At 34.3% G+C, this 12,830-nt stretch overlaps 1 protein-coding gene and 1 pseudogene across 1 annotated transcript in view; both read left to right on the forward strand.

Moving 5' to 3' along the window:
• The window catches only part of ASAH2 (N-acylsphingosine amidohydrolase 2), a 59,134-nt gene extending 46,635 nt beyond the window's left edge, over window positions 1-12,499 (forward strand). Inside the window, exons 18-20 of the mRNA XM_006926031.1 lie at window positions 7,546-7,605; window positions 10,298-10,386; window positions 12,310-12,499. Of these exons, the coding sequence (XP_006926093.1) occupies window positions 7,546-7,605; window positions 10,298-10,386; window positions 12,310-12,499 (339 nt within the window). The remainder of the gene's footprint in view (window positions 1-7,545; window positions 7,606-10,297; window positions 10,387-12,309) is intronic.
• LOC102883707 lies at window positions 3,439-3,998 on the forward strand (annotated as a pseudogene).
• Window positions 12,500-12,830: the final 331 nt, after the last annotated feature.

The following is a 12,830-nucleotide window of genomic DNA, read 5'->3' on the forward strand; positions in this document are numbered from 1 at the left end:
TATGTAGGATTTTTGTAGATGACTTTTACCAGGTGGAAAAAGTTCCTTTTAATGCCTTATTTGTTGAGAGTTTTTATGAAAAATGGGTGTTGGATTTTTTCAGATGCTTTTCTATGTCTACTGAGGTGATCATATGGTTTTTGTCTTTTATTCTATTAATATTACATTAGTTGATTTTTAGATATTAAAAAATATCCATTAATTATGGTATATCTTCTTTTTTATATGTTGTTGAATTTAGTTTGCTAATATTTTGCTAAAAAGTTTTGTATTCATGTCCATGAGGGATATTTTCAGTCTTTTTTTCACATGTTATATTTCTCTGCCTTTGGTAATAGGGTAATACTGGTCTTAAGGAATGAATTAAGATGTTTTCCCTTCTGTATTTTCTAAAAATGTATGCAAAAGATTGGTATCATTTCTCCTTTAAATATTTGATGAAATTTACCAGCAAAGCCATATGGACCTGTGCTTCTTTTTATCACAATATTTTAAATTACTAATTTATTTCCTTTATTTGTTACAAGCCTATTCAGATTTTCTAGTTTTTTCTTGAGTTAGTTCTGTGTTTTTCTAGGAATTTAATTTGTCTGTATCTTTCTAAGAATTTGCATCTTCCTAGGACTTTGCCCATTCCATATAAATTGTCTCATTTATTGTGATACAGTTGTTCATAGTATTCCCATATGATCTTTTCAATTTCTATAGGGTCAATAATGACCCTTTTTATGCTTAGTGCATGCTTAGTGTACCTTTTTATTCCTCTGTTGATTTTTTTGACTATATATATGTTTAGTTATTTTCCTAGTTGTTGTTTTAGGACTTAAAAAGGAAAAAGAACTCTTTCTCTTCTCAACACTCTACTCCCAATACTTCTAACAGCAGACGTGTAGAGGTTTTCCTCACACCGAGCAATTCTCCATTTCTCTGTGGATACTAACTTGGTGTCCTCCAATTCATGTCAATTCTGACATGATTTACTCAGGATTGGTGCAGACCCTACATGTTAAGAGTTCAGTCTCACAAGACTGTACCCCTTCCCCCTCTTCATACACCAATGTCAAATCCAAGTTGTCACCTGTGCTTCTGACTGTCTGACTATAAACTGGAGATTCCCAGGACCCCTTCTTTGGGTGCAATGATTTGTTAGAATGGCTCAAAGAACTCAGGAAAACAGTTTACTTACTATATTACCAATTTATTATAAAAACATACAATTCAGGGACAGCCAAATGGAAGAGATACATGTAGCAAGGTATGGGGGAAGGAACATAGAGCTTTCATGTCCTCTTCAAGGATCCCACCCTCCCAGCATCTTCATGCATTCAACCTGGAAGCTCTCTGAATTCTGTATTTTAGAGATTTTATGGAGGTTTTATTATTTAGGTATAATTGATTAAATCAATGGCCATTGGTCATTCACTCAACCTCCAGCTCTTTTCCCTTCCCTGGAGATCAGGGGATTAAAGTTGAAAGTTCCAACTCTATAATCACAGGGTTGGTTCCCTAGGCAACTAGCCCTCATCTCAAGGTTATTCAGAAGCCCCCAGCCACCAGTCATCATTGTTAACATATTAACAGATATATCACTTTGTAGATTCCAAGGGTTTTAGGAGATGTGTGCCAAGAAATGAAGGCAGAGACCAAATTTACATATCTTATTGTTTCTCAGGTATGTAATATGCATCTTAAGTAATCATAACCAACTTTTCAATATAATACTAACTTAATTCCAAAAAATATAAAGAGATTGGTCTAATATATCTCTTTTTCCTTTCCTTCCTTTGTGATATTATTGTCATATAAATTACATCTATATATAAATGAAATAATACAGTGTTGTAATTATTGTTTTATATACTCTTATGCCCTTTAAGGAAGTTAAGAGATGTGGGAAAGTATATTTATATATTTTTTATTTACCTATATATTTACCGGTTCTGGTATTCTTTATGTCTTTTTAAGAATCTGGATTACCATCTAACATCACATCCTTTCAACCTAAAGAATTTCCATTAATATTTTTTGTAAGACAGTTCTGCTAACAACAAATTCTCTCAGCCTTTGTTTATCTGGAATGGCTTTATTTTGCCTTTATGTTTGAAGAATTATTTTGCTGTATCCTTGGTTGAAAATTTTTTTCTTTTAGTAGTTTAAATATATTATCCTGTTGTTTTCTGTTCTTCACTCTCTGAGAAGCCAATTGTTAATCTTATTGTAGTATCCCTGTAAGTAATGAATTATTTTTCTCTTGCTGCTTTCAAGATTTTCTTTTTATTTATGTCTGCCGCTAATCTGCTATAATGTATCTAAATGTGAATCATGTTGTGATTATCCTAGTTGGAATTTACTGAGTTCCTTGGATATATATGTAAGGCAATGTTCATCAAAATTGGGAAGTTTTCAGCCATTAGTTCTTCGAAAAATTTTTTGTCTTTTTTTTCTCTTTTCTAGGACTTCTGTTTAGTGGTGGTTGTTTTGGCTGATTTTGTCCCACATGTTTCTGATGCTCTGTTAAATTTTCTTTAATTTTTTTCCATCTCTATTCTTCAGATAGGGTAATTTATATTAATAGCTTGTTGTTCACCTATGCTTTGTTCTGTCATCTCACATTTGATATTAAGCCCCTGAAGTGAATTTTTCATTTCATTGTTGTTATTTCCAATATCAGAATTTCCGATTGGTTCTTTTTTTTAAAATGAATTCTCTTAATTGAAGTTCTCTATTTGAGAACTTTAATTATACTTTAATTCTTTAAATATGACATATTAGTTTTTAGAACATCCGGTTTGAAGTCTTCTGCTAAATTGAACATCTGGACACAGAGAGAGGCAGTTTTTCTCTTAGTATGGGCAGGACTTTCTTAAAATGCACATCTCATAATATTTTGTTGAGTATTAGATGATTTTTTGTACCAACTTGGGATTCTAGCTTTACCTCCCCACCACAGAGTTGTTGTTTTTGTTTGTTTGCTCATTTAAAACTTGACTAATTTAGTAAAGCCTGTCTCTCTTGCAATGTGTAACTGTTGATATCTTTGCTCAGTTTTTCTTTTTCTCGATTTTACTTTTAAGTCTAGCTCTCATGATGTTGCCCCTGTGATTACATCACTTAATGTTCAACCAAATCATGGTCAGAATTTATGGTAAGATGTTTCAAGGAGTAAGAACTTCAATCTCTGCTGATAGATCTGTGTGGGCTGGAGTATGTATTCAAACTTCAGACCATTTTCTAATTTTCCTCAGCTTTTAATTTTCACTGGAGTTACTTATGTTTCCTCTGCACCTACACACAGACTCCATTGGCCATGGATGTGTGTGTGGTTTGGGTCCGCTCTGATCTCTGCTGTGCATACTCACGGCCTCTGGTCAGTCCAGGATAGAAAGATTGCTTATCAAGAACACTGTGATTAGGCCGGTGCTCAGCAAGGAGAGGGCCATGTTCAGTTCAAGCATGAAGATCCTGAAGCCCAATGGCGAGAAGCCGGACGAGTTCGAGTCTGGCACCTTTTAGCCATTCCTTGAGCTGGAGATGAATTTGGACCTCAGGACCCAGCTCTGGGAGCTGAATATAACAGCAGCCAAGGAAACTGAATTGGTGGGGATTGGAAAGCTATTATAATCTTTGTTCGTGTTCCTCAACTGAAGTCTTTCCAGAAAAATCCAAGTTTGACTAGTACACAAATTGGAGAAAAAGTTCAGTGGGAAGCTTGTTCTCTTTATTGTTCAGAGGAGAATTCTGCCTAAGCCAACTTGAAAAAGCCGTACAAAACAATGAGCAAAAGCATCACAGAAGCCACGCTCTGAGGACTTGCTTTTACCAAGTGAATTTGTGGGCAAGAGAGTCCACATGAAACTGGATAGCAGCTGGTTCATAAAGGGTCATTTGGATAAAGCACGGCAGAACTGTGTGGACATAAGGTTGAAACTTTTTCTGGTGTCTATAAGATGCTTACAGGCAAGGATGTTAATTTTGAATTCTCAGAGTTTCAGTTGTAAACAAAAATGACTAAATAAAATATTCACACACACAGAAGAGAACACTAGATTACCTTACCTTCCCAAAACTATTAAATCCCTGACTAGGCCACCAGTTCTAGCTCCTAACCCCCAATGTTGCCTTCTCCTGGGACCACCACTTTACATGGCTATGTTCCAAATCAAGTGAATTCCTTCTGGCAGCAGCAGCAGCAGGAGAGCTGTTGATTTCATGGCCTTTCCCACTCTGGTTGAATTATACTTGTGCTCATCTTAACTTAGATAGTTTTAATGACTAAACATTTCTCAGTGTTTGATATCAAAAGTGCCAAAATATATATTTTTTGACAGTTTTGTGTATGTGTGCATATACAGTTTCTTTTTAGGGGAGAAGACATTTTGACTGCCTCATTCTGTCATGTCGGAAGTTCCTGCTCTATACCCCTTTCATTTAAATTTGCGTGTTGTATCTGTATTTGGATTGTTTCTCATTGTTAAGATGAGTGTGAGTAAATAGTGAATTGTGAATGTAGAAAAAAATAAAGGAAATGAATACTTGTAAGGATTAGGACAAATTGGCTAATCAGATATCAGATATAAACTTTATTTTGTTAAATAAACCGTAATATTGGTGGCAGTGCTGATTGCTCTATATAAGCAGTACATTAATTTTTGCAGGAGATTCTAATTAATTCTTGTTGGAACAATTTGCTATTGGTTAGATTGGCTGATTTGGTAATCTCACTGGTGAAAACAAATAAAAGGAGATAAAAATAAATCGATGACAATAATTCAGGAAAGTTAATGATAGAATTCAGGAGAGTAAATAATTGAATAGCACATCTCTGTTCAGATGGTCAACATGGGTTTTGAATCCATGGAAAGTTTTCATTAAAAAATGTTTTCAGTTTGAGCTAGGTCTTGGAGGATGAGTAGGAGTTTATTTTGCCCATGAAGACATGCCACCTCTGTGGTGTATAGATGATAGAGGGCTTAAGGTGAAAGAGCAGGTGGAAACTTAACTCTAAAAGATCTTGTGTACCATGATGAGTGGTGAGAAGACTTGTTTTTAGGGAAGAGTTATTCTAAAAATACCTTAATTGATGTATAATAGACATACAATAAATTATACATAATTAAAGTGTATAATTTGATGTTTTTACTATTAAAGTTATTTATTTCTTCTTGAGTGATCTTTGGTAGTTTCTATATTTCAAGAAATTTGTCCATTACATTTCATCTAGCTAATTGAATTTATGGGCATAGAGTCATTAATAATATTTCCTTATTATCTCTTAAATATCTATAAAATTTGTATTGATATCACCTATCTCATTTGTGATACCGATGATATATGCCTTCCGTCTTTTTTTCTTGATCAGTCTGGCTTGTGGTGGTCTTCCAGTTCTCTCTTCCCAGTCTGTGCTATTGTTGTCATGTATTTTACTTCTACAGGTTATGGACTCTTCCCTGGATTGTTCTTATTTTTTACTTTAAACTGTAGACTATCTCTTAAAGAGATTTGAAAAGAGAAAAATTCTATTTACTCACACATTAACAGTTTCTGGGGTTTTAGCTTCTTTGTGTAGATCAAAATATCCATCCAGTATCATTTTCTGTTTGCTTGAAGGATATCTTTTGACATTTTTGTTTTCTCCTTTTGTTTTTGAAAATGCTTTATTTTGCTTTTATTCTTGAATGATATTTTCATGTTTATAGAACTCTTGGTTAGGAGTTTTTTTCTTTAATTACCTTAAAGATGTTGCTCTACTGTCTTCTGGTTGCAATGTTGTCAATGAAAAAAATCTGCTGCCATTTTTATGTGTGTTCTCTGTGCATTATATTTTTTTCTCGTTGCTTTTAGGATTTTTTTTTTTATTTCCAATTTTAAGCAATTTGATTTTAATGATGCTTGATGTCATTTTCTTTATGTTCCTTGTGCTTGGGGGTTCATTGAGTTTCTTAGACTTTCCAGTAACTTTGTAAAATTTTGTCCATTTTTTCTTAAAATACTTTTTCTGAATGTCTTTATTCTATCTTTTGGGACCTCCAGTTACCCATACATTAGGCAGCTTGAAGTTGTGCCACAGCTCACTGCTGTTCTATTAACTTTCTTCAGTTTTCCCATTTTTTATTTTGTGTAGTTTCTATTGATACATCTGCAAACTCAGTTATTTTTTCTTCTACAATGTCTAATTTGAAAATTCTGTCAAGTGTATTTTCTTTTTAGGCTGCAGTTTTCATCTCTAGAGGCTTGGATTTAGTCATTTTTTAAATCTTGTGGTTAGCTACTTACGTTCATTTTCTCTGCTAGCTTTTTGAACATACAAAATACAGTTATAAGAACTATTTTAGTGTCCTTGTCTATTAATTCTATCATGTATTTTGTTTATGGGTCAGTTTTGATTGAGAGTTTTCTTATTATGCATAGGTCTGTCTTCTTTATATTCTTGGCAATTTTTTATGAGCTATCACAGACATTGTGAATTTCATCTTGTTAGGTACTGGAGGTTTTTCTATTCCTGTAAATATTTTTTTAAGCTTTGATTCTGGGTGTTATTAAGTTACTTGGAAAGAATTTAATAACTTTGGGTCTTAGGAAGTTTTTTTAGACAGAGCCAAAGGAGGTTTTATTCTAGGGAAAATCTCTCTCCCATATACTGAGGTAAAACTCTTGAATTATGAGGTTTCCCAGTTTGTCTGGTGAGAACAGGAGCTTTTCACAATTCTGCATGAGCCTGAGATTGTTCTCCTAATTCTTTCAAGTGATTCTTTTCTTGGCTGAAGGTAGTTCCCTTACATGCATGCATTGTTGTTGAGAGTCTTCTGCAAATCTCCTAAATTCTCTCTCTGTATAGCTCTCTTCTCTCTGTTACTCCACCCTATGAACTCAAGACTCTGGTCTTCATGGATTCGCACATCTATTCTTTGACTTAGATAGACTGCCTTTGCTCTGCTTGAATTTTGCTTCTTTGTGCTGTGAACTGTAAACTCTCTGAAGGCATTAAGCTGGGGCATTTGTAGGGCTCATCTTGTCTGTTTTCTGTCACTCAAGGATCACTGTTTTCATTGCCTGATGCCCACAGTCTTTTAAACCATTGTTTCCACATTCATCTAGTTTTTTAAATTCTTTCAGGAGGGAAGGTAAATACATACCATGTCACTCCTTGTGTATTATAGATGTTAAGTATAATGCAAGCATAAATCTACCATGTTAAGTTTTGACTGCTCTTATTTAAATTCAGCGCATCTCCTATATGTGTGAGGTATAAGAAAATATCAAAGACTGAAGAAGACATTTTAATGTGCAGTGATTAATATGAATGATAGCTCTATATCTTCACCAATATCTGAATCTACCAAAAGAAAATTCACTGGCCCCAAATTCCTGTGTTCATTGTTGCAAGGGTACTTTATCTAATATTCTCAGAAGATAACTCACTTGATTAAATAGAATAGGATTTATATAGGTACTCAGAATCCTAGAAAATTTCATAAATAATGGCCCAAATATGGGTACAACAAAGATACTTTTATTAGAACTCACAAAATAAATTTTTATTTTCAGGGAGAAGTTGCTGAAGTTATATTTGTAGGTGCTAACCCAAAGAATTCAGCAGAAAACTGGGTAAGTATTGATAATTCTTTGTACAAATTTAAATTCACCTTTTAGCCTCTCATTCACTTGAATATCCCTATACAGTTTAACAACATGAAGATAAAATGTCTCAACTTGCTTTTCATCTGATTTTGCAGGTATGGAGAAATTTTCAGTGGAAACAGTTAATGTGGAACTGAGTCTGTACAAAAAGCACACAGGAAACATTTAACTGGTTCTGCCTAGGACCCCGCATAGCTCAATCCATAGAGTACTACATTGTCTCTTGAGAAGATATAAATTTGAATACAATCTTAATTTAAAAACTACTAAATTTGGTAACATAATCAAAGGGTCAAGGGTGAAGTGTATCTTTGTTTTTTTCCCACTCACCCTTTGGCTGCTCTCCTTCTCCTCTAGCACTGCTGCCTCTGGTCCTACATCTCCTGTTGGAATGACCATTGATCCCTGGGTGGATGCTCTACTGGCTTGGAGGCCTGATCCATGTGCTTTACTTTATCTTGTATTGTCCATTTCCCTACTCTTTGCTACAGTCCTAATAGGATATTTATTTATTAATCATGAAAAATGACACAAGAAATAGATGTTCAGTGCAAAAACAGATAATATAGAAGTGTTTAAGATAGAATGTAGAAGGACCCCACTTTCCATAAACCTTTTTAGAGATAATCACTGTTAATAGTTTGTTACATATCATCTCACTCTTTTTTGTTCTATTGTATATATGTATATATGACACACATGTACATATGATGAAGTATATGTCTGTATAAACCTATTAATAAAACTAAGTAATTTTACTCCTCTGCAGCTCCCTTAGAATATTCTTATAACTACATGAGCAATAACTAGACAATCTAGTTGTAAAAATTCAAACCATAAAGAAATATAGAAGAAAAAGAGAATGGGTATATGAAAGTGATTTTAAGGTCAGATTTTTTTTTACTATGACTGAGGAAGCATTCGCTCTATTGATAAGCTATTCTAACCAGGGCCCATTGTCACTTATAACCCAAAATACCTTTCTTCCAAATGAGTCTTCCCATTTCTGCTCATTAAAATATTATTATTGCTGTGAAATAATTATGGCAATATGACATTGTCAAAAAGACATTGGAGAAAAGTGTTCTACTGCTTGGATAATTAACATATACCTGTTTGAAATAATTTCTCTAGGCAGTCAAGCTGTGCCGGAATATTTACATGTTTATAACATTATTTTAATATTGACATCAGACTATTGTAGTAAAACTGCAGAATTTGCTGTCATTTGATATTTTTAGGGTGGAGAAATACTGTCACCATTATTGCCATGGAGAAGCAAGAGAACAAAATACTCAAAGCACTATAGCAAGAATAGAATTAATTTCTAAGAATGCTCTGGGACTAGGCATAAAACAATTTTTAGTGCCCTTCATTAGTAATAATCACATCCTCACCACTGTTACTGAATGCTTACTTTTGTAGGTACTAGACTAAGTACTTTACATACATTATCATATGAATCTAATTTAATCTTCACTACTACCCAATGAGTTCTGTTTTATTATCCCTATTTTACTGAGGCCTAGAAAGATTAATAGCTTGTATTAACTAATTGTGTATCTGGAAAACATTAAGGTTGGGAGGTGGAGGAAAGGATAGTCACAACTTATGTATGCAGTGGCCTAGACTTGTTCTCAAAACTGTACTCTAGACCTATACATGAGGGCCCACTCTATCTCCTAACCCATTTATGGTCTCCCCAATGTCGCTCTGCCCTAAATGGCCAGAAATAGCTCTCTTTACAAGTCGCTGTGGTTATGAAAGCTTCTTTATTGAATATAATTGAATATCAGTTGAGTAATTAGAGAAGAATTTGAAATGATCCCATGGTACAGCTGTAAATGAGTGATCCTTTCAGCAAAGTTTTATTTGAACACCTGTAAATTGCAGGTGTAAGGGGTTATGATGGATAAAGATGATTTAGAGATAAGTTGTATCCCTAATGGCCACAATCTAAAGAATTTTGTGGAAAATTTGAGATTTAGGGGCTTTGTATCTTTTAATTTGTTATATTATTCTAATTCGTGCTTCACTTGAAGCTAAATTCTTGGTCTGAAATAAATTATTATAGCAATTTTCCAATGGAAAATAAACTTTGCTTATGGTATGGTTTCTAGAAATCTATTATGAAGAAATACAGGAATTGCTTTTAGCACCTCAGGACAAAGAAAATTTATACATTCTTTTTAATTTCTTCACTCAGGGAGGTATATTTACTGATAAATCATATACATGAAGATAGAAAGATGAGAAAACTTTCCCATTTCCTTCCTAAATCTTGAGGTGACTAGAGAACATCTTGGAATGTAGATCAATAAACATATCATGAAAGGTTTGACTTGTGCCTTTTCTAAATCTCAAGTTTTATTCTGTCTCTTCTTTGCCCTAATTTCTAAAATTTGCTATCAGCTCTAAAATTATGCTTCATTCAACTTTCTAAAAAAAAGTCATGGTTTTTAATAGACTAGATAAATTGATATTCTGAAGACATTGCATAGAATGTTAAGAGGAACAGCTAAGAATTTGGATGGAAATTCTAAATCATTTTCACATAAGCCATTGGTAGATTTGCATACAGTCAACAAGCGGAGTATTTGCAGACAGGTTCCTTCTGTGACTGTTCAGTGTGTGATCAGTTTTATTAATTGCATTTCAGACCCATCAGACTTTCCTCACTGTGGAGAAATATGAGGCAACTTCAGCAACATGGCAGATAATGCATAATGATGCCTCCTGGGAGACTCGGTGAGCATGTCTACTGAATATTTTGTCATTCAAGCCTTGAAAACCGTTGGTTATTAATGCAGAGAAGAAAAATGGGAAGACTAGCTCAATACATGATATTAATGATTTCAAATCCCCAAGAAGTCATCTGGCCATATTTAGTTAATTTATTAGACTTCATTTTGATTCTATTTTTCTACAAAACAGTGTGATATGTGCTTCTGTAAGATTAGGTGCTAATGAGGTTGTAGCCTCCATGCTTATAAACATCTGTTAATTTAGTATTTTTTTCACGGTCATACATATCACCCCTAAAACTGTCTAGCTTTCTTGCAAATTGGTTGGAAGGAGTGCTGGATGAAGGTGTTGAGATAACTCTGTAGATCCTGACATTCCTTCTGGGAAAATAATGAGTCATTAGCCAACATATATTGTGTATTTATATATGGTCAACGATTCTTCATTTGAATTACTAAAGCATGAGAAGCTTGAGTGTTTAAGTCTTACGGACTAAAGTAAGAAAGAAATATGTTCATGGAGTTTCTTCAAAGAGACATATATATCTCTGTACCTTTATTTTTGCCAAATACTGAGCTGATCAAATATTTTAAAGTTTTGAAAATGTGTCTAAAATAAAATGTCACTGTTCTCAATTTTATAAATTTTACCACAGGACAATGGCATGAAAATGGGCAAAATTTTTGTCAATTTGTTTCTAATTTAGATCATCTCTAACTGATTATTTGTATGTTGGTTCGATTCACATGGTTAACTAAAATAGAGATTTGATCATGTTGTGGCCCAATTGATAGCAATATATAAAATATGGGCATAATTTTTCTTTTGATCTTCAGGGTTCTAGAGTATGGGTGATTTTTTAAACAAGTCATAAAAACATATTTATTGTTAAAAAAAGGTTATACAGATAATAAAAAAAGAATTATTTTTTTTCAAAAGCCCCAAATCAGAATAGCAGTCAACATCGAGGATATGTGTAGGCCTCTGCCTTGTTCATCAGCAGCAATGCCATCAACTATTCATTGAGAGCACTGGACTTATCACTGAGAAACACAGAATGTCGAGGGGTTTACCCTCTACATACCTGAGGCTATCAGTCAGTTAGCCTAACTGTATCTCGAAGAGCATCTGAACCCACCATCATGGTCTACAAGGACCCATGTGATCTGACTTCATCTGTTTCTATCATCCCAACTACTCTCTCACGGTTTACTGTGCCCTAATTCTACTGATCTGCATTCTGTTCCTTGGCTGTACCAAGTTTGTTCCAGCTTCAGACACTGCATTCTGTGTTCCCTCTTCCTAGAATATTCTTCCTCTAGACGTTGTGGGTTCAGTTCAAGTGACATTTCTTTAGAGATACCTCTGTCTTACTTTCTTCATTTCATTTATCACTTGTAAAACTATTTGTGGTTTACTTGCTTATTGCCTTTCTTCTGTCATTGAGAAACACAGAAACTTTGGACCATGTCTGTCTCGCTCACTACTGTCTCCCCAGAATCTCTAGAATACAGTCTGGCACATGTGCTCATTAAATACGTATTTTTAACAATTGAATCTACATGTGAAAAGAAGTGTCAGTTGAAGCAGAGGATAACAAGGGCTAAAAGGATGCTTTAGGAGTTCTAAAGCAGGAGACGACTGTGTTCTGAATATCAGGTAAGGCTTCCTAGGTTGGTTAAAGTTTAGGTAGTTAGGTGGAACGAGTAAAGGTATTTCTTCTGCAAATGGCTCTTCATTAAAGGTTTTCTTCCAGAAAGTAAGTATTTATCTCTGTTTTGTTCATTGCTATACTCTCAATATCTAGACCAGTGCCTTATTTATGGTAGGTGCTCCCTAAATATTCATTTAATGAGTAATACATGTTTTTTAATCACACATTTTAAAGAGTAAATTTGGGTTTGTCTGTTTGTTTCCTACCAACAGTTTCTATTGGCACAAGGGATTACTGGGTCTTAGCAATGCAACGATACAATGGCATATCCCAGATACTGCCCAGCCTGGAATCTACAGAATAAGATACTTTGGACACAGTCGGAAGCAGGACTTTCTCAAGCCCGCTGTCATACTTTCATTTGAAAGCACTTCTTCCGTTTTTGAAGTTGTAACTACTTAGTAAAAAGTCGACAAATCATTTAAAGAGCAGTTCTGCTCTGTATAATTTATATGACTGATTTCATGTGAATGTAAACTATTATGACTTCCATAAATGTCCCAGTTTGGGAAAAGATAGTTTACTGCTAATGGGACAGAGGAGTGTGTGTGTGTGTGTGTGTGTGTGTGTGTGTGTGTGCGCGCGTGTGTGTGTGTGTGATAAGTTTGTGATGATATGTGTATCCCATTCACCTTGCTCTAGCAGCTTTGTATCTCATGGTCTACAGCATGATCTCCCTTGGGACCTTGTGGCTATTTAAAGGAATAGTTCCCCTAACATAAAACTGAAATGT

This window comes from Pteropus alecto, unplaced genomic scaffold (assembly GCF_000325575.1).
Source record: "Pteropus alecto unplaced genomic scaffold, ASM32557v1 scaffold88, whole genome shotgun sequence".
Lineage (NCBI taxonomy): Eukaryota > Metazoa > Chordata > Mammalia > Chiroptera > Pteropodidae > Pteropus > Pteropus alecto.